Raw genomic sequence first — 21820 nt, 5'->3', positions numbered from 1 at the left:
AATCAGAGAATTACATAATTCATCTTCTTGAGACAACAATTCCAAAGAATAAAGATCAGAAAAGCAAACCCTGTAGCAGCTCAGAGTAAGGCTTTGAAAATTTCATCAAAATGTTTTGGGACAAACAAGAACTTTTAAAGCAAAATGAAAACTTCTGCATGAAATGTCAATTTTTGCTTTTTTTTTTCCATTCCTTCCTCGGCATAAGAATTCTGTTAAATTTTGGCATCATAAACTGTTAAAATAATAATAAAAAAAAGCAGCACTGCTTATTTTTCCCAGAGATATTCTTTCATCCAAATCCCTATAAGTTTAATGAAAATTGTTTTAAAGTGAATGCTCAGTTTCAAGTTTAATTAATTAAAGAACAGACGATGAAAATACCCATGAGAATAGTTATAATTTCTCAAACCCAAACTAAGCTTTCAGAAATGGAGATGCTAAATCAGAGCCAGGGGCTGGTACACCAGGCTGAGCTGGGACAGACACGGGGACAGGGACAGGAACAGGGACACAGACAGGGACAGGGGCAGGGACAGGAACAGGGACACAGACAGGGACAGGGACAGGAACAGGGACAGAGACAGGGACAGGAACAGGGATAGGAACAGGGACAGGGGCAGGGATAGGAACAGGTACAGGGACAGGGACAGAGACAGGGATAGGGACAGGGACAGGAGCAGAGACAGGGGCAGGAGCAGGGTCAGAGACAGGGACAAGGGAGCAACGTGGAGCCCATGGCTGTCCAACTTTCCATCCCACTTTGCTCACAAACTCCTCAGTCTGACCCACAAAGGAGTTTGGTTTGTGATGGTGCCCCAGGACCTGGGGAAACCATGAATGCTGCTGGCTTTGCTCTGTGGCTGTTTAGCAACACTCAGGAAAGGCCTTTTTTCCCCTAGGGATGTCCATGGGTATGAGGAGTGCAGCACAGGTCCTTGGTGGAGGTTTTTGAGTGCTTGGATCCATCCAAGGAGTTTGCTAACACTCCTGGATGGCCTCTGGCTGTGGCCATGCTGCAGACTCGTGTGTCCACAGCTCTGTGCCTCCACAGCTCCTGCCAGTGAAAGGTCACCTCTGCAGGGCTCAGATAACCCCAGCTCTGCTGCTCCTCAGCTCTGCAGGGCTGCCTGGGGACCTCCTGGTGAGCTGTGATGTGTGGCTGCTGTCTGTAGGAGTGATGGGGGGTAGGATGGTGGGGATGGATGGAGAGGAGAGATCTCTGCAGCCAGGGCTTGGAACTTGTGGGTTATTGCAAAGGGCCTGGGTGCAGGGACCTGCTGGGAGCTGCCAGCCACAGCTGGAGCAGGACTGAGAGAAGTAAAAAGAGTGGGAAAGAGAGAGAAGGCAAGAGTGTGGTAAAGAGGATGAAAGAGTAAAAAAGAGGATAAGAGAGTAAGAGAGCGAGGTTCCCATTACAATACCATAAATCTTCTTCTGTGTTGAATATTCTGATTCTCACTAACCAATCTAGTCCAAGATACAAATCCTATAGCATTTACATACAGCCTGTAAGAATCATTACATTCCCATACTGTGTTACATTTTAAACCCTAAAAACTCCTCTTTGGGCCCCTTCTGCCAAGCTGGCAGGGTCTGCTCTGACCCTTGGGCCTGTCTGCAAGCAGAGGGTGTTGTTCCATCAGAAGGGGATCACCTTCAGCTGGCCACACCATTGTTTTCCAGTTGTTCAGTAACTGAGGGATCTCAAAGCTTGCTTTCATTTCAATCTCACTTATAGTTTCCATATTCTCAAAATCTTTTGCCAGGCAATCATATTTATAAGGCTTTCCTATTTCATCTTCCCCAACATCTGTCCATGAGACACTCTCTGGGGTCACCTTCTGGGGTGTTGGGAAGCTCCAGCCACGTGATTTCTGTCAGTCTGCTCCAGAGTGTGGAGATCAGAGCTCAGATTCCTCAGTGGAGCAAAAGGGAGACTTTCTGATGGTCCAATTGTTAGAATCAGCAGCCTGCTTGGACCACAGCACAGCAAGATGCACCTATCTGGAGCCAGGTGAGTTAAAATTAGGAGCAATGAAGTGCCCAGGTGAAGGCATTTCACGTGCAGCATGATGGGCAGAACTCCTTATTGCCTTTACAGCCCTGCTGAGGGGACATGGGCTCAGTGACAGCTGCATTCCAGGCACCAAGGGATGGTTAATTGCTCCTCAGGGAGCTGCTGGCTCTTTCTGCAATAGATGTGCATTCTTTCTAATAAAAGCTGTGCATCTGGGGATTGCTAATTGCTATGGCTTTCAGACAGCTCTCTACTCTCTTCTGGAAGCAGAAAAGCTGAAGTTCTTGGCACAGGGTTGTTAGTAATTATATCAATTATACTAAACAAAAACCAACCCAACAGTTCTCTTCTTTCTTCAGTGTGTGACTCTGGCTCTGTGTTTTGTGTTATGATTTATACCTGAGGTAATTGGGCTGATTAGTGGGTAAATGAGACAGCACAGGCCAGGGCTGGCTCCTCACCTTCCACGGAGATGTTTTAATCTTTGTTTCACCAAATCACTCAGTTGGTTCTCCTTGCAAGCTTTAACCCTTTGCTTGCTTGCAGAGGAAGACACCTCTGGCAGAGCTGCTGGATGGCTCAGGAGAGGAGCTCATCCCATGCCTGCTCTGAGCAGTGCTATGGGTCTGGAGAGAGGGTCACACACAGGGACTCCAGATGTCAGCATGGCCAGGACTTCCAAATGACTTCACAGGCTCAAGCAAGGCTCTGCAGAGCACTGGCCTGTCTGTTGCATGCAGAAGGAGCTGATTTTAAGTGGGACATTCAGGAACAACAGCTTATGGAAACCAGCAGCTGCTGAAAGTCTCAGTTTCTGGCTTTAGAGCTGCATCTGCTGCTGAGAGTTACAGGGTGTTTATATGACTCCAACATGACACTGACTCAAAATGCCTGCAGTCACCTCAGACTTGGGGACTCAGGGGTAGTGAGAGAGGGAGCTGCCTGGAAGGACATCCACAGCCCACTGCTCTGAGGCAGCTTTTTCCCTTGGCAGATGTTCACATCTGTGCAGAGCCATGGTGACAGGACTAGGTCAGCTCCAAATGTGTGCCTCAGCTTGCCAGCTGCATCCTTTGCTGCTGCTGGGGAGTGACAGCTCTGGGGAGACAGAGGAACCATGAGGGATGGAAAATGGAAGTGTTTCCTTGGGCAGGACATTTTCAGATCAGCTTCATACTGAGTTCCAGGGCTAAGGGCCCAACATGCCTTGGAAGAGCCCCTTCATTGCTTGGATGTTGTCTGTGTTTGAGAAATGCCTGTGGAGAAATCAACTGCCTTCATGTCTGGAGCAGTCCAGAGAGGATGGTGGCATCAGGAACACTTCTAGAAGGAACCAGGCAAATAGGGAAGTCCTTTTCTAAGGAGAAAAGATCAAGAGTGGGAGATTCCTCCTTTTCAATGAGCAGAAGACAAGCCAATGCCAGCAGTGCAGCCACTGGGGAGATCTGGCAGGGGTGGGGTCTGTGCAGTCCTCGGTGCAGTGACTGAGTTGTGAGGTTCGTGTTAATCCTGAGCTGATCTGACATCTTGTGTTTTGTGTGTCACAGACCCAGCAGTTTCTGAGAATTGTCTTTTCCCAAGAAATGCTTCCAGAGCGTTTCGGAGGATGTACAAGTGTGTTTCTGAGCTGTTGGTAACATAACTGGCAGAATAACCAGGGGATAACCAGAACCAGCCTCTCTGTTCCCTAACAGATGTGGTGCAAATGCCTCAGCCTATGACTGGCAGAAGCAAATTTACCCATCTCTTACCATTTCCTTCTGGCTGTGAAGCATTTACAAGGGGAGCTGCAGCCTGGAAACCAACAGAAATGCTCAATACCATGCTGCCAGGACACGTCCCAGATTTTGCTGCTGTTTTTTCCTTCCTCACACACATCAGAGCCAGTGAGAGCTGTCTGTCTGCATGTCTTAGGCCACTGATGTGCAGAAACTGGCCTGCAGCAGTCTGGGATGTTCCCCACAGCCCAGTCACCACAGGGCACTGGCACCTCAAACTCCAGCCCATCCTCACAGTATTTTTTGCAACACATTGGGCAGTTATCTCCCTGATAAAGCTGGAGGAGACTTGCCACTGAAGGTCATACACAGCACTGAGTGGTGTAGGGCTGGGCTGTGCTCTCTCCAGACCAGGGAGCTCCTCTGTGGTTCCCTGTGCACAGCAGACCACAGGACACAAAGAAAGGACATTCTGGAGGGAGAGCTGTGCCCATTGAAGGTGTGAGGGCTGAGCCAGCAGCACGGTGAGGAAGCACTGGCTGCCACCCCTGCCACCCCACCCCAGGGACACCAGAGAGGAGCTCCTGTCTCCCTGGCCCCAGAGCACACGTGTGTCAGCTGAACAGAGCTGAGCTCACCAGAAATGTCTAATTGGTGCCTCCAGGCAATTGTGTCTCTCTTCCTGTCTGAGTTTATCTTGAAAGGCTCGATTGAGTTACCTCCTCTCCCATAATAGGATCTAAGTTCCTTGTAGTAACATAAGAAGGAGATGATGTCATTCAGCTCCACTTCTCCGATAACTTACTCATGACTGGGGCCAAGAGCTCAGCTCCTTTCTCAGGCAGAGCTCCCAGCCTGAGTCAGGAGCTGCCTGGGGAGCCCCAGGAGCTGAGGGCATGGCCAGGGAGGGCTCTGGGGTCACCCTGCCCGAGCCCACTCTGTCTCCACTGTTATGAGTAGAACAGCTGCCCATTTTTTTTTAAAAGGTTGCAGAGTTAACAGGTTGGGCCAGTTGCTGCCAGGGTAGAGTTCTAACTCTTTGTTGTTGTAATCACCTGTCGTTTTCGTTAGCTACCTGTCCTTGATGGTTAAGATTTCCCCCTTTTTGTCGAGTGGCACCCTGCTGCTTCCTGGAGAATGGCACCCAGACGGTGAAGGGGAAGGGACATCAAGTCAACATGCAAATGACCTTGGATCCAGCATGCAGCAGGAGGGAACCCCTCACCAAACCCAGCCAAAAACCCCTAAAACAATGAGCCAACACAAAATTGACGAAAGTGATGACTAGACGTGAGGAACAAAATCAGTACCTGCCAAGGCCTTTTTAGCCCTCACCCTACACTAAAGATGTTGGCTACACAGAGGACATCAGATATTAAACCACAAAATAACCGCATCTCCTGATGCTCTCATGAGGATGGAGCCCCAGCTGTGCTCACAGACCAGTGGACAAAGCTGCACTTTTCCTCCTCCAAGTCACTCCTGGGAGCAGCGGTGGCAGCGTGAGCACAGACCTGTGGGTTCTCCTCACCCAAATTGATCACTTTTAATAAAGGCATAAAAAAGGAGAAAAGTCTCCTGCCTGTGTTTATTTCACCCCCTGCCACACTGCCAGCTCCGGGGTCACCCTGCCTGAGCCCACTCTGTCCCCAGTGCCACACTGCCAGCTCCTTATGCTGCTCCTTGTGCCTGCTCAGCCCTTCTGGGGCCTGGCACACACAGGCAGCAGCTCTGGGTCCCTGAGCCTGCCCAAGGAACCCAGGGAGGAACAGGGTTCTTCTATCAACTGATACCAGCTGGGAGAGGACGAAGGCAAACAGGGACTGCAGTACTCACCTGGGAAGGGGAAACTGGGTTAAATTTCTGCCTGCCTCTTGTGTCTTTGCTGCCATAAAGAATTGTAGATTCAGTGGGGAAATGGAGCTTTGGAGTGGTCCCAGATGAGGCCATGCTGAGGGCTGGAGCCCTCCTGTTCTGGAAACAGGCTGAGGGAGCTGTGGCTGTGAGGAGAGAGGAGAGGAGAGGAGAGGAGAGGAGAGGAGAGGAGAGGAGAGGAGAGGAGAGGAGAGGAGAGGAGAGGAGAGGAGAGGAGAGGAGAGGAGAGGAGAGGAGAGGAGAGGAGAGGAGAGGAGAGGAGAGGAGAGGAGAGGAGAGGAGAGGAGAGGAGAGGAGAGGAGAGGAGAGGAGAGGAGAGGAGAGGAGAGGAGAGGAGAGGAGAGGAGAGGAGAGGAGAGGAGGCTCTTCTTCTCTTGAGGAGAAACCTCAGAGCTCCTTCTCGTGCCTAAAGGGGGCCTATGAGCAAGATGGGGACAGACTTTTTAGAAGGGGCTGTAGCAATAGGACAAGGGGTGATGGTTTTAAACCAAAAGAAGGGAGATTCAGACTAGATATAAAGAAGAAATTTTTTTACAGTAAGATGGTGAAACACTAACCCAGGCTGCTCAGAGAAGTGTCCCTTCCCTGGAAGCATTCAGGGCTGGATGGGGCTCTGAGCAGCCTGGTGTAGTTGAAGATGTCCCTGCTCATTGCAGGGGATTGCACTAGATGACCTTTAAAGGTCACTTTCAACCCAAAGCATTCTATGATTCTGTGAATGACACATTATTGCCTTCTAGGCCAGCTCCTCCACCTGGCATCCCTGCCGTGCCACAGAAAGGCTCTCAGCCCTCCAGCAAGACTCACAAGTGGTGCCTGGCTCCATTTCCAGCTGGAAACTTGTGAAAACCATCCCAGGCAGTGAATGGAGGTTCAAGACACAAACATGTTTGCAGTTGGCTGTGGAACAGGACCCGGTGAGAAAGTTTGCAGGGCTCTGTTTGGATTGCAGTGAGTCTTCCCTCCTGACTCAATGGGGCATGTTTCTGTGGGAAGCTCCCCACCAGGGATGCTCAGGAAATGAAATCAGAGCAATACCTAGACTCCACACAAAGTGTCTTTGGTGTAGACAAGAGGGCATTGTTATCCCCAGTTGCAAACACCTCCAAAACCCCTCAGGTCAGAACGGTGCAAGAAGGATTGCCAAAATCTCTGTGCAGCTACAGAAACTGCTGAAAGCTGGGCAGCTGTGCCAGCTCCCCGACCAGCCTCTCCCTGGGCCCTGGCACTGCCCCCTTGGCCATGGTGCCAGGCACAGGGAAATGGAGGAGGCTCAGGAGGCAGCTGGAGGCTGAGCAGAGTGGCTCAGAGCTCTCCCAGCAGCAGGGCCTGCATGGGAACCGTGGTGTTTGTCAGGCACAGGGCAGCTGGAAAGAGGAGGGAGAGTAGCCCTTGGGACAGAAGGAACAGGACGTGCTGAGCTCTGGGGAGAGGGCTCTCAACAGATCTGGGCACGCTTGGTGCTGGGCCCAGCCCTGGGGCCCTCAGCAAAGAAACACACGGGTCTGCTCGTGTGGGTCCAGAGGAGCCCATGGAGATGGTCCAAGGCCTGGAGCCCCTCGGCTCTGGAACCAGGCTGGGAGAGCTGGGGGTGCTCACCTGGAGAAAAGAAAGCTCCAGGGAGAGCTCAGAGCCCCTGCCAGGGCCTAAAGGGGCTCCAGGAGAGCTGGAGAGGGACTGGGGACAAGGCCCTGGAGGGACAGGACAAGGGGGAATGGCTTCCACTGCCAGAGGGCAGGGATGGATGGGATATTGGGAAGGAAATTTTGGCTGTGAGGGTGGGGAGGTCCTGGCACAGGGTGCCCAGAGAAGCTGTGGCTGCTCAATCCCTGGAATGTCCAAGGCCGGGCTGGACAGGACTTGGAGCAACCTGGGGTAGTGGAAGGTGTCTCTGCCCATGGCAGGGGGTGGAACAAGTTGAGCTTTAAGGTTTCTTTATACACAAACCATTCCAGGATTCCATGATTCTATGACAGATGTTGCCAGTTTATATGTCCATTCCTTGCTTATTCCTGTCTCCAGTTTGCCTGAAGATCAGGAGTGGATGAACCACAGCTCCTTACACACATGTGAGCTTACACACCAATGCCTGAACACCTGGGACCCATCTTCCTTTGGCACTGACATGTCTCTTGTGTGGAGCAATTGTTGTCTCTCATTTCCATTGAGCCATCACCAGGGACACTCAGCATGGCCTGGGTGCTCAGGTGGGTGAGTGGGCTCAGGTTCATGAAATTTATGGGTTATGCCACGACAAAGGTTAATGGAAACATATTGGAACCTTCTTTATGACTTTATGAGGCAGGAGGGTGGATGAGAGCTGTGATTGTTATTTCTTCAGTGCTCACAATGTGCCCAGGACACACACTGGGGGCAGCCAAGGCACTTTCTGAAAGCTCTTCCAGCCTGAGATGGGAAGTGACAGTGTGTTTCAGGAGGGTGTGAAGGTGGAGCCAAGTTTCAGTGTGTGTCAGAGTCTCTTCTGAGGGACCTCTGCTTATTGACAGGTGGGTTCTGGAGTCATTGCAGTGTGGGCAGAGAAAGGGGGAAACAATCTGGGGAGATATGTGAGCACCAGGGGCCCTGCTGCATTGCCACAGTCACTAGAGAGAAGTTTGGAGGTGACTGCAGTGCCTGGTGGGCACAGCCAGGCAGGAATAGCCACTTCCAAGCTGCTGGACAAGCACAGCTCCAAACACCTCCCTGTGCTGGCACCTCTTCATTGGCAGCACAAGTGGGAATTCTGGAGGTGCTGGGGCATGGCAAGGGAGTCCCTCACCATCACCATCACCATCATCACCATCACCATCACCATCCCCATCACCATCACCCCCTTCCAAGTGCTGCCAACCACCAGCTCAGTGGATGGGGAAACTGGAAAGTGAAGTCTCAGAGAGAAGCTGATATCATGGACATGCTGGCCCCACTCAAGGTCATTGGGACCTGAATGATCTACTCACTGCACGTTCCAGGAGAGGATTTCAAAAGAAAGGAAGCTGCTGCTTTTTACACATCATGAGCACAGATGAGGCAGCTGATGCAGCTGGGGCAGTTTCTCTGTCTTGTATCTCCACACACCATCCTTGGAGGAGATACCAATTCATGCAGACAGCTTTTTTCTGTATTATTTTCCAGTTCTTGACTGAAGTTTGCTAAACTTTTAGCTGTTAGCCTGGTAAACCACACAACACTCTTGTCTTCCTGGGAGAGGAATCCTGGGATCCTTCACAGCATTGACACTTACAAGCATGAGATACATGGATATTGCCTTAACATAAACTTAACAGCAACTCATTGCTGAAAAACAGCAAGTAATGAATGAAAAACAAATGCAGCAAGGATTTGTTGTGGCACTGCTAAAGTGAGCTGCTCCTTGAGGATGATACATTCAACAGCTTGTGTGTGGTCATTAAATCTTCCTCTTAAAAATGCCATTGAGACCATTGTACTGGGATAACCACATTGCATTTCATGGTTTTTTACTGCTAGGCAGAAAAATCTCAAATCTGACCAGCTGAGTTCCTCCTACTGCCAGGAAAAAATCCATGTCTGTGATGTAGCACCAGCCATACCTCCTTTCTGACTTGCTCTGAGAACAGCAGTTGCAAATTCAAATCCCTCCAGCTCTGGAGTGTAGATAAATTCCTCCCTGGTTAGAGGGTAAGCTGCTCCTTGCATTTGTATTTTAGGATTTTTGGGCAAGATGATCTCCTCTGATAGATTTCCCTGAGGGCTACACAGATGTGGCTGGGCCATGTGCAGGGGGCTGTGGGGAGCAGAGGTGCTCAGCCCTGCTTTGGTACCCCTGCTCTGATGGGGTGTGCCAGCTTGGGGGCTGATTTTGCTGGATAAAAGTGAGGGGTGGGGACAGGGACATTTTTCTTTTGCCTTCCAAGTGTAGGAAAATCACATCTCACCCAGCCTTATTCACACAGTGAATAAAAAACCAGTTATAGGGTCTTTCTATAGCCAGAAGAGAAAACCAGATTCCTCCAGAGAGTGATTCATTCCCCAGAGAGGGCTCTGAGATAACAGAGATGATTCACCCTCTGCAGATGCTGATCATTTTCCACTGCTCCTGGGGTGAGGTAATATCTAGACAGCCACGGTCAGGGGAGACAAATCCACCTGGTTTGCCTGAGGGAGACGTGGGCACAGCAGAAACTTATCCAAAGTGAAGGGAGGTTGTGTAGTGAGGCCATGCTGGTGACTCAGAAGAATTTGATCTCCTTCCTGGCAGTATTTTAGGATCCTTCACCATGAGGGAAGGATCCAGCACCCCAGTCACAGCAGAGGCACAAAGACACCAATGCCCTGGTCCCAGGCACTCAACACCCCACTACTAAGCTGGCCCAGGGTTCTTTGTAGCTGTGCCAAACACCCCAGTGGCTGATCCCCCCACTGCCATCTGTGGGCTGCAGGGAGCTGCTTCTTGGGTCCTAGCAAGAGCACAGTGACCAAGATACAGGTATTGCCCTAATAAAAGAGAGTGATGCATGTTCTGCCAAGTGGATTTACCAACTCTGGCTTTTGAAAATACATTGCTGCTTGTCATTGCAGTAAAAATAATTTTCAGAGGTACTGGGGAGCACACTCTGAACAGCGTGGGGAGATGAGCTGAATGGCAAAGAAAGCTGCTGGAACAGGAAAGAAGGTCCAGCCATGTACTTTGTTTCCCAGTCAGGGATACTCCTGAACCCAGACCTGGGATTTGGGTCAGGCCGAAATGAACAGAGGGACGAGTCCAAAATCAGAGTGTTGAACTGCATTTGTATTCTAATGCACCTTTTTCTCCTCAAACCTGGTCTGATCTTGCTGAGCCATTGTTGCCAGTCCTGGTGACAAACACAGATCTCCAGTGGCAGCTCAGACTGGGTGGAGGGAATAGCCAGGGCATGGCAGGCTGGAGAACAGCCCGAGGTACACAGAACCAGAAAAATGTTATTTGTTCAAAGTCTGTGCCAAAAAGCAGTAATTCTTCTGAATTTGCTTTATCATTGATGGACCAAATCATGAGAAGTGGCCTCAGGAGAGGACATCAGTCCCTTCCAGGGACATCAGCCCACCTGAAACAAAATTGTATCATCTCTTCCCTGTCTGTGCACTGGCTCAACTGCACAAGCCACAGGGGCCACTGTGCCATTTCCAGGTTACTCCCAGGCTGTGCAAGCTATACCTGGGAGGTGAGATCATGGCAGTGCAGCCAGAGAGGCTCCTGCTTCCATACAGCTTCAAGGAGCACTAGCAGCAACCAAACTTCAGCAAAGACTCACCACACCACGGCTACATCAGTGCCTGAAAATGAACTTCAGTGCATCCAGACGTGTGGCACATCTGCCTGCAGTGTTCACTTCCATGTGGTAAATGTCTGCTCTTGGACCTTCACAGACTACCTCCTTTGGAGAAATATGTTTAAAGCCTGAAGTGCCAAAATGGAGATCAGGCTTGTGAAAACAGGGGTGGGGACAGAGCTCCCTGACTCGGTTGTGCTGCTGTCCAGAGCTGGAAGAGGGGCCTCAGGGAAAAGGGGATTTCAGAGCTGGGATGGGAAGGTTTTGAGCAGCCTGTGCCCTCACAAGTGGAAGGACACCCTGGGCTCCTTTTCCTGCTGCAGGAATGCTTTTTGCTGCAGAGGAGTCCATAAGAGGGGAAATCCAAGGTCCTGTGTGCTCAGCAGCAGCTGCAATCACCAGGGAAACATTTGCAGTCACTTTGCTTCAGCCCATCTTCATACACTCCATGAGAGCAACCTCACTGCTCTTCCCTGGCCTCCTTTTGTGCTCCAGAAAGACTCTGAAGCCAGTAAATCAGAGCTGAGGTGGGCTCACCACACGACAGCTCCTGTGCCAGCAGGGTGTTCGTCACTGCTGTGCTGTACTGACCTTATAGGTGTCAGTTTGTCCCCTAAACAACCCACGGAAACAACACCTTCCCCAAACCTCACAGCATCACCTGTGATTTATAGAGAAGAATATTGCTGTGAACAGCAAACTGTCAAATCTCAAACACATCAAAGAAGTGAAATGAAGAATGAACAGACTGAGCTCTTCAGGCCATGTTGATTCCAAAGGAATTTTTTTCTTCCTTCTGTCATAAGAATTTATATGCTTGTGAGAATCTGATCTGGTGGGAAGAGCCTTCCTCCTTTGTCTACATCAAAGTCCACATGTTCTCAAATTGCTATAAGTCATTTTTTGCATTTTAATCTCTGGCCATATGTATGAAAATAATTATCTGCCTTAAGGGACAGGGGAGGAAGCAGCCTTTATTGCATTTCCACAGGAGTCCAAATGGTGGCAAACTAATGGGATGGAGGAAGTGGATTGTTTTAGTTAGAGGTACAATTAAACTGTGTACAGGGAGTTACATGTCAGGCTGATTTAGCACTTATTGATTATGGGTCAAGTACAGCTGGATTGAAATCAGAATATAATGGGAAGTTACAGCTTTAGCAAGCAGGAAGATGATTTCAGTGTTTTTAAGAATGTCTGTAGCACAGTTTCTCCTCCAGACTGCACCCCCTCAGCTTGTGAAGGCTGCATGAGCAGAGCACAGCCCTGCTGTCACACAAGGGTCACAAACAAGAACGTGCCCTTGGAGGGGATGGTGCTGATGGGACCAGAGTGCTCCTCAGGGAGCCCCTGGCTGATTTCAGCTGGGAACAGCAGGTTTGTGGCACAGTGGCAGGAGAATTCTGCAAATATTCCAGAGGGAGGCAAGAGTGTGATGGAGAAAGGGGAAATAAAATGAAAGCAAGGCCAGGACCACAGGGAATGGGGCTGCTGCACGCTGGTTGTGGCAGTGGCTGCCTCTGCCCTGCTGCCTTAGCCACAAGGCAGCAGAGTGTGCTGGCTGTAGAGGACTGGCACATGCAGGCAGGGGGGAGCAGTTCCTTTTCTGCACACAGGAGGAGTTGCCAAGAGACAGAAGAAGATGGAGACACAGTCACAGGTTGTTTTCCTGGATGCCATCAAGCCCAACAGCAAGAGAGTCAATCCTTGTGGGATACAGAGCTAGGGAATGAACCACAAGGCCTGCACCCAAGGATTTGCCAGCAGAATGGAGCATCTTGCCAGGGAGAGAAAACCCAAAGTGCAGTGTGGAAGGGGGGTAAGGGGAACTCACTCTCATGGTGCAGGATCTTGAGGCTTTAACTCTTCTGCCTGGCAGTAAATCCTCCCTACTCCCGCCAGGCTGATCAGACAACACTCACCCTGAAGAGCCAGACACATGCTAAACACCTTCCCAAAATGCTGATCTGCAAGAAACTCTCAAAAAAGCTTTCCATAGGCATTTGAAAAAGAAAAAAACAGGAGTTTATCTTGATCTCTTAATCCACCAGGTTTCTTTTCTCTCTGCTTTCTCTACCTCGACAAGCTTGGTAATTATAATTTATAGCACCTGCTCACTTTGAAATACCTTGGACTCTTTCTACCTGGCAGAGGAACAGACACAGTGCCCATCTGCTTTAGGTAAGTGCTCACAAACCACAAAGTCGTTAATTAGACTGACACACGACTCTTCCAGCATGCACATGGTATGTTGTTACTGCACCTACAAACCACTGGCAGCCAGACACTCTGCCAGGGGAGCACAACTGCATCTGAGCATTATGTAAGGCCTTGGCAGCCCTTGCAGGGCTCAGAGCATTGCCATCAGGTGTGCGTGTTCTTTCTAATCCTCCCCACTGGCCTTCCCAACATGCTTCCCAGATAAATCAAACCTGCTGGGAAGCAGCTCCCTCATGCTTGGTAGGAGGCTCAGTCTCCAGAGCTTGGACTTTTCTTTTAAAATCCAAATTCTTTGGAATAAAATTCCAAATCCCTTTGTATTCATCTAGAGAAAGCTGCCAAGGTGTCCTTCCTGACAGCTCAGACAGTGATGTCTCCCCATCCTGTAGCTGACTGGTCTGGTTCTGGTCTGGGCATGGCTGCAGCTTTGCAGGACCTGGTGAGGGGTTTTTGTCAGCACAGGGGTGTCTGATGTGGATGGGGCTGTCTGGGTGGGTGTGACACTTGCCCCTCAAGCTGGCTGACATCCATGGACAGAATGACCCATAGATACTGCTGGGGAAAGCCAAACCCTTTAGGAGGGATGGTGCTGACCACAGGAGGTCCCTGATGACCAATGGTCAGTGATACCCAGTGGTCCAACCTGGAGCAGCCAAGCTTTGGGTCAGCACATGGCATGATGACATCCTAGACCCATCCATGCCCTTTTGGCACAGAGTTATGTGGGATGGATGGAAACCTGCTCCTGGCTGGCTGGGATTCACAGCACCTCAGGGAGAGCTTGCAGGAGGAAGCCCTCTTACTGTGTTTGAAATGTCATTTGCCAGAACTCAGAGCTGCATCTTCTTTGGTTAGGAAGGATATGGGGGGAACCACACAGGGCAATTGGAGTGTCCAAGAGCAGGAATCCAAAGGGGAGCACTCTGACTCTTCCATCTCACTGAAACTTGCCTGAACCATTTTTTTCTGGCTTGCTGTCTGTCCAGTGAAGGATCTTCAGTAACTTGGGCTCCCAGGGAGCCAGTGTGCCTCATCTAGAGTACTCAGAATTAGTGTTCTGCCAGTGCTGGTTCCACAGCATGTCTTTTGTGGGGGACACCACCCCTGCCATGAAAAATTCTGCACACCTGAAGTCCATGGGTTGGCAGCTTTGAGAAAGCTCCTTACCTGCAGACAGGTCCCCATCAGAAGGCAAGAAGAGAAGCAGAGCAGTGTAAGCATGGTCTTTGTGACATCTGTGTTTCTCCTTTTTTATCTGTGTTTTACAGATAAATGTGTTACATTTAGACAAAAAATTTTGTGTGGCTCTTACATGCTCATTTCCTTTCAGAGTGAGAAACCAAGACAGATTTCTAACTAAATGTGTATGACAGAATGTGTTTTAGAGCCAGATGTGAGCAGGACCCCGGTGCAGAGAGCTCCTGCTCCTGGTACAGAGGGCAAGCTGGAGCCCTGTGTTCAGGCTGCCACAAAGCCAGGGGTGAGAGGCACAGGGGGTGCATGTGCAGTGCAAGAGGGCCCCAGGCTTTCCTGGGGTTGAGGACTCTGGAGCAGAGAATTCATGCTCTGACTGTGGCCCAGCTCTGGGCACTCCTACTTCAACCTTCATCAGCACCTGGGGACCTGTCTGTGGGTAAGGAGCTTTCTCAAAGCTGCCAACCCGTGGACTTCAGGTGTGCAGAATTTTTCATGGCAGGGGTGGTGTCCCCCACAAAAGACATGCTGTGGGACCAGCACTGGCAGAACAGTAATTTTAGCAACTCTAGATGAGGCACACTGGCTCCCTGGGAGCCCAAGATCCTTCACTGGAGAGAGAGCAAGCCAGAAAAAAATGGTTCAGGCAAGTTTCAGTGAGGTGGGAGAGTCAGAGTGTTCCCCTTTGGATAAAAATGAAGAATGGCTTTGCTTCTGCCCTCTGAGTGACAGCATTTATTGAAGTTTCTTCCTGCCTGGTCTCCCTCTCCTCAAGCAGGTACATTAAGCTGATCTCCTGCTGTCAGGGACTCCCAGACCCTCTGCAGATTTCCAGCTGGTTCCTCAGAGCCTGCAGGAGCTGCCTGCCCTGCCCAGCACTCTCAGCCAGCAAACAGAGGGGCCTCAGGGCAGGTCTGGATATTCCTCCTGCCTGGGAGCCAGGCTTGGACTGCAGCAGTGCCACAAAGGGACCCTGCAGCTCAGTTCCAAAGCTTGGGTGATGTGTCCTGTCTCATCCTCTCTAACTGCCCAGAAGCTGCCACATTTGGAGACAACTGGAGTTCACTGACACAGGCTTTTGCTGCATTTCAAATCTACCTTTGTGCTGAGCAGGCAGTGAATGCCAGCCTCTCTCTGTCCCACAGTGGCTAGAGCATCCCTTTCTGTCCCACTTCTCTGGTCACCTCATCTCTTGAACTGATTGGGAAGTTTTTCTGATAGAACTTAGCTGAAAACAATTGTTCTCAGTCTCCACTTGGTTCTGCTGCTTCTGTTGTAATGCTGAGAAACGACCTGGTCATTGAGAAGTCTGCCTTTCCTCTGCTGGGTCAGTTTGTCCCTGAGGGATGCACACTTTCCCTTCAAATCCTGCCTGAATCCCAGAACGACAAACATGGACACCAAATGTAAACACCTGAAAGAGCAAGAAAATAACCACCACACAATCCCTTTCTGTCTGGTCCTGGTTCCACCCCACTCCTGTTGGCTCCCATTTTCACCCCCTTCCCAGCTGTCCTGCTTGCTTAGGATGTGCAGCCAACATGCAAACAGGGAGTTAATATTTCACCAAGTGCCATACAAGTCTGGTAACTCATGGGCTGTCATGATGTGCCATAAAGCCACTTCCCCTTCTGAATGGAAAAAAGGAGTCTCTGAGCAGCACAAAGACACTGGGGCTCACATGGCCTGACTGGTAATTCCTGAAAACCTTGCTGTGGGTGACTTATAGGCGTTCCAGGCTGGCAAATTTTCTGGCAATGGATACACAGGAGTCTCATAAACTTGTGGAAAATGACTCAGATATTTGAAAAAGAGGGGGGAAAAATCACTCTAATGCATGGAGTCTGCTGGTCTGAGGTGAGTAGCCACATTTGGAGAAGCCTGGCAGTAGAAACCAAGCAGAGCATCTCAGCCCTGTATTCCCCCTCAGACATTGGGCTGTGTCACCAGATCTGGTTCTTGGCACCTCAGCAGCCCAAGGGTCTCTGCAGGGCAGCTCCTGTGGGAGGAGGAGAAAGCTGCTCTCTACAGCTGCCTGAAAGGAGAGGGGGTAGGACAAGAGGAAATGGCCCTAAGCTCCCCCAGGGGACATTCAGATTAGACATTAGAAATTCTTTCTTCTTTGAAAGAGTGGTCAGACACTGGGATAAGTTGCCCAGGGAGGTGGTGGAGTCATTGTGTCTGGAGGTGTTCAAAGGTGTCTGGATGGGCTGTGGGGGTCCATGTGGTGGTGCTGGGTTGGTGGCTGGATTAGGTGATCCTGAGGGTCTCCTCCAACTGTGCTGATTCTGTGATGATATGAAAGTGCAAATCATCACCTTTGTCTGCACATGCCCTCCACACTTCTAAGAAGTCAGTCTGGAGGCAGAAGAGAGTTTGGTGTGGTGCTAATGCAGGGCAGAGCTGGCTGTGCCTGCTCCCCTGGAGAATAACCACCCTGTGGAATACCCATCTTGGAGAACAGCTCCCTCCTGTCTCCTCGTGCTCAGGGCAGGTTTCAGGGCAGCCTGGGGTGATCTGTGCTCAGGACCCCTCTGAGAAGCACTTTTTGCCTTCCTTTAACCATCCCAGACAGGGAAGAGTTCTCCATTGCATGGAACACTTCTGTTGCAGACATCTTTTATGGAAAATCCTTTCCTTAGGATTTTTCCTCCTGAGAAGCTGAGAGGCCTCAGGAACAAAATGTAAACCATGATTATCTGCTGCTGTGGAATGCAACAAGTGCATCTGGGATTGGTCTCATGTGGTTGTTTCTAATTAATGGCCAATCACAGTCAGCTAGCTCGGACTCTCTGTCTGAGACAGAAGCTTTGTTATCATTCCTTCTTTTTCTATTCTTAGCTAGCCTTCTGATGAAACCTTTTCTTCTATTCTTTTAGTATAGTTTTAATGTAATATATAGTATAAAATAATAAATCAAGCCTTCTAAACATGGAGTCAGATCCTCGTCTCTTCCACAATCCAAGAACCCCTGTGAACATGGTCACACACTTCTGAAACTTTTGCTTCCAGAAGAGACTGCCCCCCAGCTGGCTGAGGAGTTGGGCCAGCCTCAGGGGCACACATGCAGAGGTGACAGCTGGGGATGTGACTGATCTCCTGTGGCTTCACCCTGAACTCTTGTAAGCACAGACAGAACGGGATGGGTGAGGTGGGATCACTGATGTGACACCTACACAAGTTACTCATGCTTTGCTGCTTGCTTTTTGATACAGAAATCTTCTCCTGGAGCTCTTCATCTTACTGGCACAGGTTGCCCAGGGAAGCTGTGGCTGCCCTGTCCCTGGGAGTGTTCAAGGCCAGGTTGGCAAAGGGCCTGGGGCAATGTGGCCTCGTGGAAAGGGCCCATGGCAGGAGGCTGGAATGAGATAACCTTTAAGGGCCTAAAAGATCTGCTACAGGAGACTGTGCTGTTCCCAATACACTTTATAGATTTCTTTATATTTTTATATGCTCTGCCAGTTCTCAAAAGGGCCTCCCAAAAGGGTGTTAATCAGTCACCTGTGTAAATCTGACAGGACAGGAGGAAATGGCCTCAGGCTGTGCCAGAGGAGGTTCAGGTCAGACGTCAGGAAGATTTCCTTCACTGAGAGGGTTTTTAGGCACTGGAAGGGGCTTCCCAGAGAGGTGGTGGAGTGCCCATCCCTGGAGGTGTCCATGGAGTGTCTGCATGTGGCACTGAGTGCTCTGGGCTGGTGACAAGGTGGGGAATGGGCACAGTTGGACTCGATGATCTCAGAGGTCCTTTCCAACAGTAATAATTCTGTGCTCTGATTCTAAAGAAGCCCTGGGCACTCTGTGACCATGAGAATGTGTATGGAGGCTCACTTGGATGGAGGGGCACTTTAGACCCTCTCCCATGTAAAATTTATTTTCCCAGCAGGAGTTTTCCTTTGAACTCCCTTGCTCCCACTGTGCCTGGTGAATGTGCTGTGGGCCTGGCTAGGAGAGCTGGGAGCATTGGATGGAGCAGCTCTGCAGGCCTGAAGGTGTTGGTGCCTTTCCCATCCTGATCTCAGGTCTGTCAGGCCTAACAGTTTGGGTCTTTTTAAGGCAGAGGGAAGAGTGGGAGATCACAGTCCCAGTCCCTCCTGTGCTCAATCTGAGTCTGGGATGGGATTCAAAAATAATGAGAGGCTGGGAAAGGATCCTGAGCCTCAGGAAGAGCTGGGGAAGGCACAGAAGATGTGGCTCTGTTACAGGGAAATGAGGTCAGGTATCTTAAAAATGGATGATGAGAAGAGGAGGAGCAAAGGAGCCCAGAGGGGCCAGGCAATGGTGGTTGTGCACTGCAGGGGTGAGGGGCTGAGGGAGCTCTGAGGGGGCAGGAACAGCCCAGACAGGTTTGTGCACAGGAGCAGGGCTGCTCAGGGAAGGCAGGAGGTCCCTGCTAAGTCACCTTGGACCCTGGGTGGGAACCAACCAGCTTGGACAGCTTGTTCTGGGGCAAGGAGGACACAGCTGGCTGCAGCAGCCTCTGGTCACTGTGGCTGCAGCTCTTGTAAGAGTCCTGCTGTGACAGGCATGAGGCATGTCCGAGCCAGACCTGCCCACATGCTCACCCTCTGATTTTATTCCCAGCCTAGTCTCCCTCAGGTTGTCTAAAGCAGTTTATTTCTTCCAAAAATTTGCTTTTACTGTTCAGTTTCTGCAGGAAGAGCACTGGATCCCACTGGCCCTAGCTCCTGACCCAACTTTGGAGACACCTGGGAAAACCACCCTGGGTGAGGTGGCCTCGAGATGCACTAGGAGCAGGTACCTCTGTGCTAATTCACACATGGGATCCTCCCACCCTGCCCCTTAAACAACCCCAGAGTGCTGCAAGTGTCTGCTTGGGGTGGTTTGCATTTCTCAGGTGCCCTGTGGTATTTTGGCAGGGGCTGAGGAGATGGAGCATGTGCACCCAGCCCTAGCCCAGATTGCCCCCCAGCAGTGGGGAATGCCCCAGGGCTGGTGGCCAGAGCTGTGGCAGCAGCTGAACCTTCAGAAGCCAAGGCTGGCTCTGCTCTGGTGGCACTGGCTGTCACACAGTGGCAGGGCACAGGAGAGACAGGCTGAGTGGAAAGGGGTGTTCCTGGGGCAGTTCCTGGGGCTGTGATCTGCTGCTGGAACCCCCCCTGGATGCTGAGAATTTCAGACTTTCTGTGCTGCCAGGCACTGACCCCCAGGAGAACACTGCATTGACCTGAGGCCATGAAGAAGCTTCCAAAATGGAATGATGGAACTGGGATTGTGGGTGTGGAGTTTGAACAGAGGTGTGTCATATCATAGGGTAGGTAATATCATAGGGGATTGCCTCTGTAATATCATAGGGTAGCATATAAAACTTAAGAGTTTAAGGTTTTGGAATACAGTAATATAGATAAAGCAAGATGGAGGTTTTAGGGCAGAGGCTGCTCCTTCTTCATCTTCTCCATGGGTTTGGGTGGTTTTGTGTAATTGGATTAAAAAACCCACATTGCAGGGCATGGGAGGTTGGTTATTGTGTTGAAAGTGAAAATAATTTAGGCGTCATTTCTTAATTGGATATTTCTTCCTTAAAAGACCTTGTAGTGATAGATATGGGGCCATTTTTGTAGCTTGTTACTGAAATACTGCAGAACTCACTGCTTATGAGACTGTAACATGGATAAGGAAAAAATAAGCATCTGAGTGTGAACATGAAATATCATCTCGAGCTCTTTCAATCCTGACCCTGACAAAGGCAGAAAAGAAGCCAAGAACCAGCACACCTTCCATGCCATGCTTCCCTTGAAAGAGAAGTCACTTGGAAAACAACCTGATCTCAAAATCCCTGGAGTGGGGATCTCGACTCTGGCACTGGTGGTGATGTCAACACAATTTAATAATAACCACAACCATGTGCCAATGATGTTTCAACAACAAATGTTTCAAATCTCTTCTGGCAGAAAGAACATTCATATCCTGCACAGCCAACACCCCCATTGCAAATTAATATTTAAATTCGTATTTACAGGAACTCCTACTGAGTACTGAGAGGGCCACACATGAAGAACTGTGCCCAGTTTTGGGGTGCCCAGTGTAAGGAGGATGAGGAGAATGAGACAGGTTCAGTGGAGGGCCAGTGGCTGAGCCAGGGTCCCAGGGCATTTCCCCATGAGCAGAGGTGGAAGGAGCAGGGAAGGGGCTGAGAGGAGAGCTGCCAGGGACCTGCAAGCAAAGATGATGGAGCCAAGTCCTTCAGGGTGGTTCCAAGTGATCAGACAAAGAGTAATGGCCACAAATTGCCTTCCAGGAGTTTTAGGTTGGACTTGAGAAAAAGTTTCTTCCCCAGGAAGAGCAGCCCCAGGCTACCAGTGAGAGGGGATCTCTGTGCTTGGAGAGACAGAGCTGCAGCTGCCCCTCTGAGTATTTGGAATAGTCCTGCTCCAAGCAGGAGACTGCCAGAAACTGGTCCCAGCTAACATTTCTGGGATAAAAGAGCTGTAAGACTAGGACTGAAGTTAAGGATTAAGGGATAAGGTCAGATTTTCAGTGGTTCAGCCCAACTCAGAATGCTCTGACAAGCTTCAGCTGTGCTCCCTGCACCAAACCCACCTTCCCTAAATCCACTGGCACTCCCAGGGTCTGGTCTCAACTCTGCCCATACTCAGGAAACAGCAGAATTCCAAAGTGGTGTGATTTTTAGGGAACACAGGAGCCCAGACCTGCTGTGGGTACAGGAAAAGCACAACCACAGCCTCAGCTTCTTCCCAGGGCTGAATTGTTAAAGTCTTTAAAGCAGTTCTACCCTGCCACAATTATCCTCCATTTGGGTTAAACAGCCCAACTTGCACTTTGACAGCCCAGACTGTGCTCTGTGCTCGCTGGCAGGTCCTCTCCCCACTGTGGTCCACAGTGCAGAGGACAGACTCTTTGGGTGGATATTTTCCAATGTTCCTTGAAATATGCATTGGCTCTGGTGGCCTTTTCATCACAATGCACACATGGGGAGCTGTAATTTCAACATCCTCTTCCAAGACAGTGTTTCTTCCTTGAAAACTGCCCTCCCCTCCCTTCCACTCTAAGTGACAGTAATCTTTGAATAAATTGGAGAAGAAAAGGAAGAAGGAACAGAACATCCTTGACAAAGGAACTAATGACTCAAATGCTGGGAAGCCTGGGGTCCCCAAGGGACTGTGCAGCTCGCAGCATTGATTTTTAATGACTTACAGAGATTGGAGGTTTGGAAGATCTCTCAGTGCCTCTGCAGGGATGCGGCTCAGCTGATTGTTCTGCAACATCCTATAATTAGAAAAAAGAAAACTTTGTTAAAAACCCAACAACAACAGCCTGACACGAAATGGAGGATGTTGCTGCTTGTTTCTCAAGTTGTTCTGGGCTCTTGCTGGAAAGCTGGAAAGCACCACTTGGCCAGCCAGGGCTCTTAAAAGGTGGCTGGCAGGTGAGCTGGCAGGTGAGCTGCAGCCCAGTGTGGCCCAGGAGGTGCAGCAGAAGAGCCAAGGAGTGAGTTTGGTGCTGCACAAAGGGGCCTCTGCCCT

At 50.2% G+C, this 21820-nt stretch overlaps 1 protein-coding gene across 1 annotated transcript in view; it reads right to left on the bottom strand.

The window, feature by feature from the left end:
• LGR6 (leucine rich repeat containing G protein-coupled receptor 6) overlaps nucleotides 1-21820 on the bottom strand; it is a 172888-nt gene that overhangs the window by 60693 nt on the left and 90375 nt on the right. Inside the window, exon 4 of the mRNA XM_066565206.1 lies at nucleotides 21492-21563. Within this exon, the coding sequence (XP_066421303.1) occupies nucleotides 21492-21563 (72 nt within the window). The remainder of the gene's footprint in view (nucleotides 1-21491; nucleotides 21564-21820) is intronic.

The sequence above is a fragment of the Molothrus aeneus genome, chromosome 24, assembly GCF_037042795.1.
Source record: "Molothrus aeneus isolate 106 chromosome 24, BPBGC_Maene_1.0, whole genome shotgun sequence".
Lineage (NCBI taxonomy): Eukaryota > Metazoa > Chordata > Aves > Passeriformes > Icteridae > Molothrus > Molothrus aeneus.
This window is presented reverse-complemented; position numbering and strand designations above follow the sequence as displayed.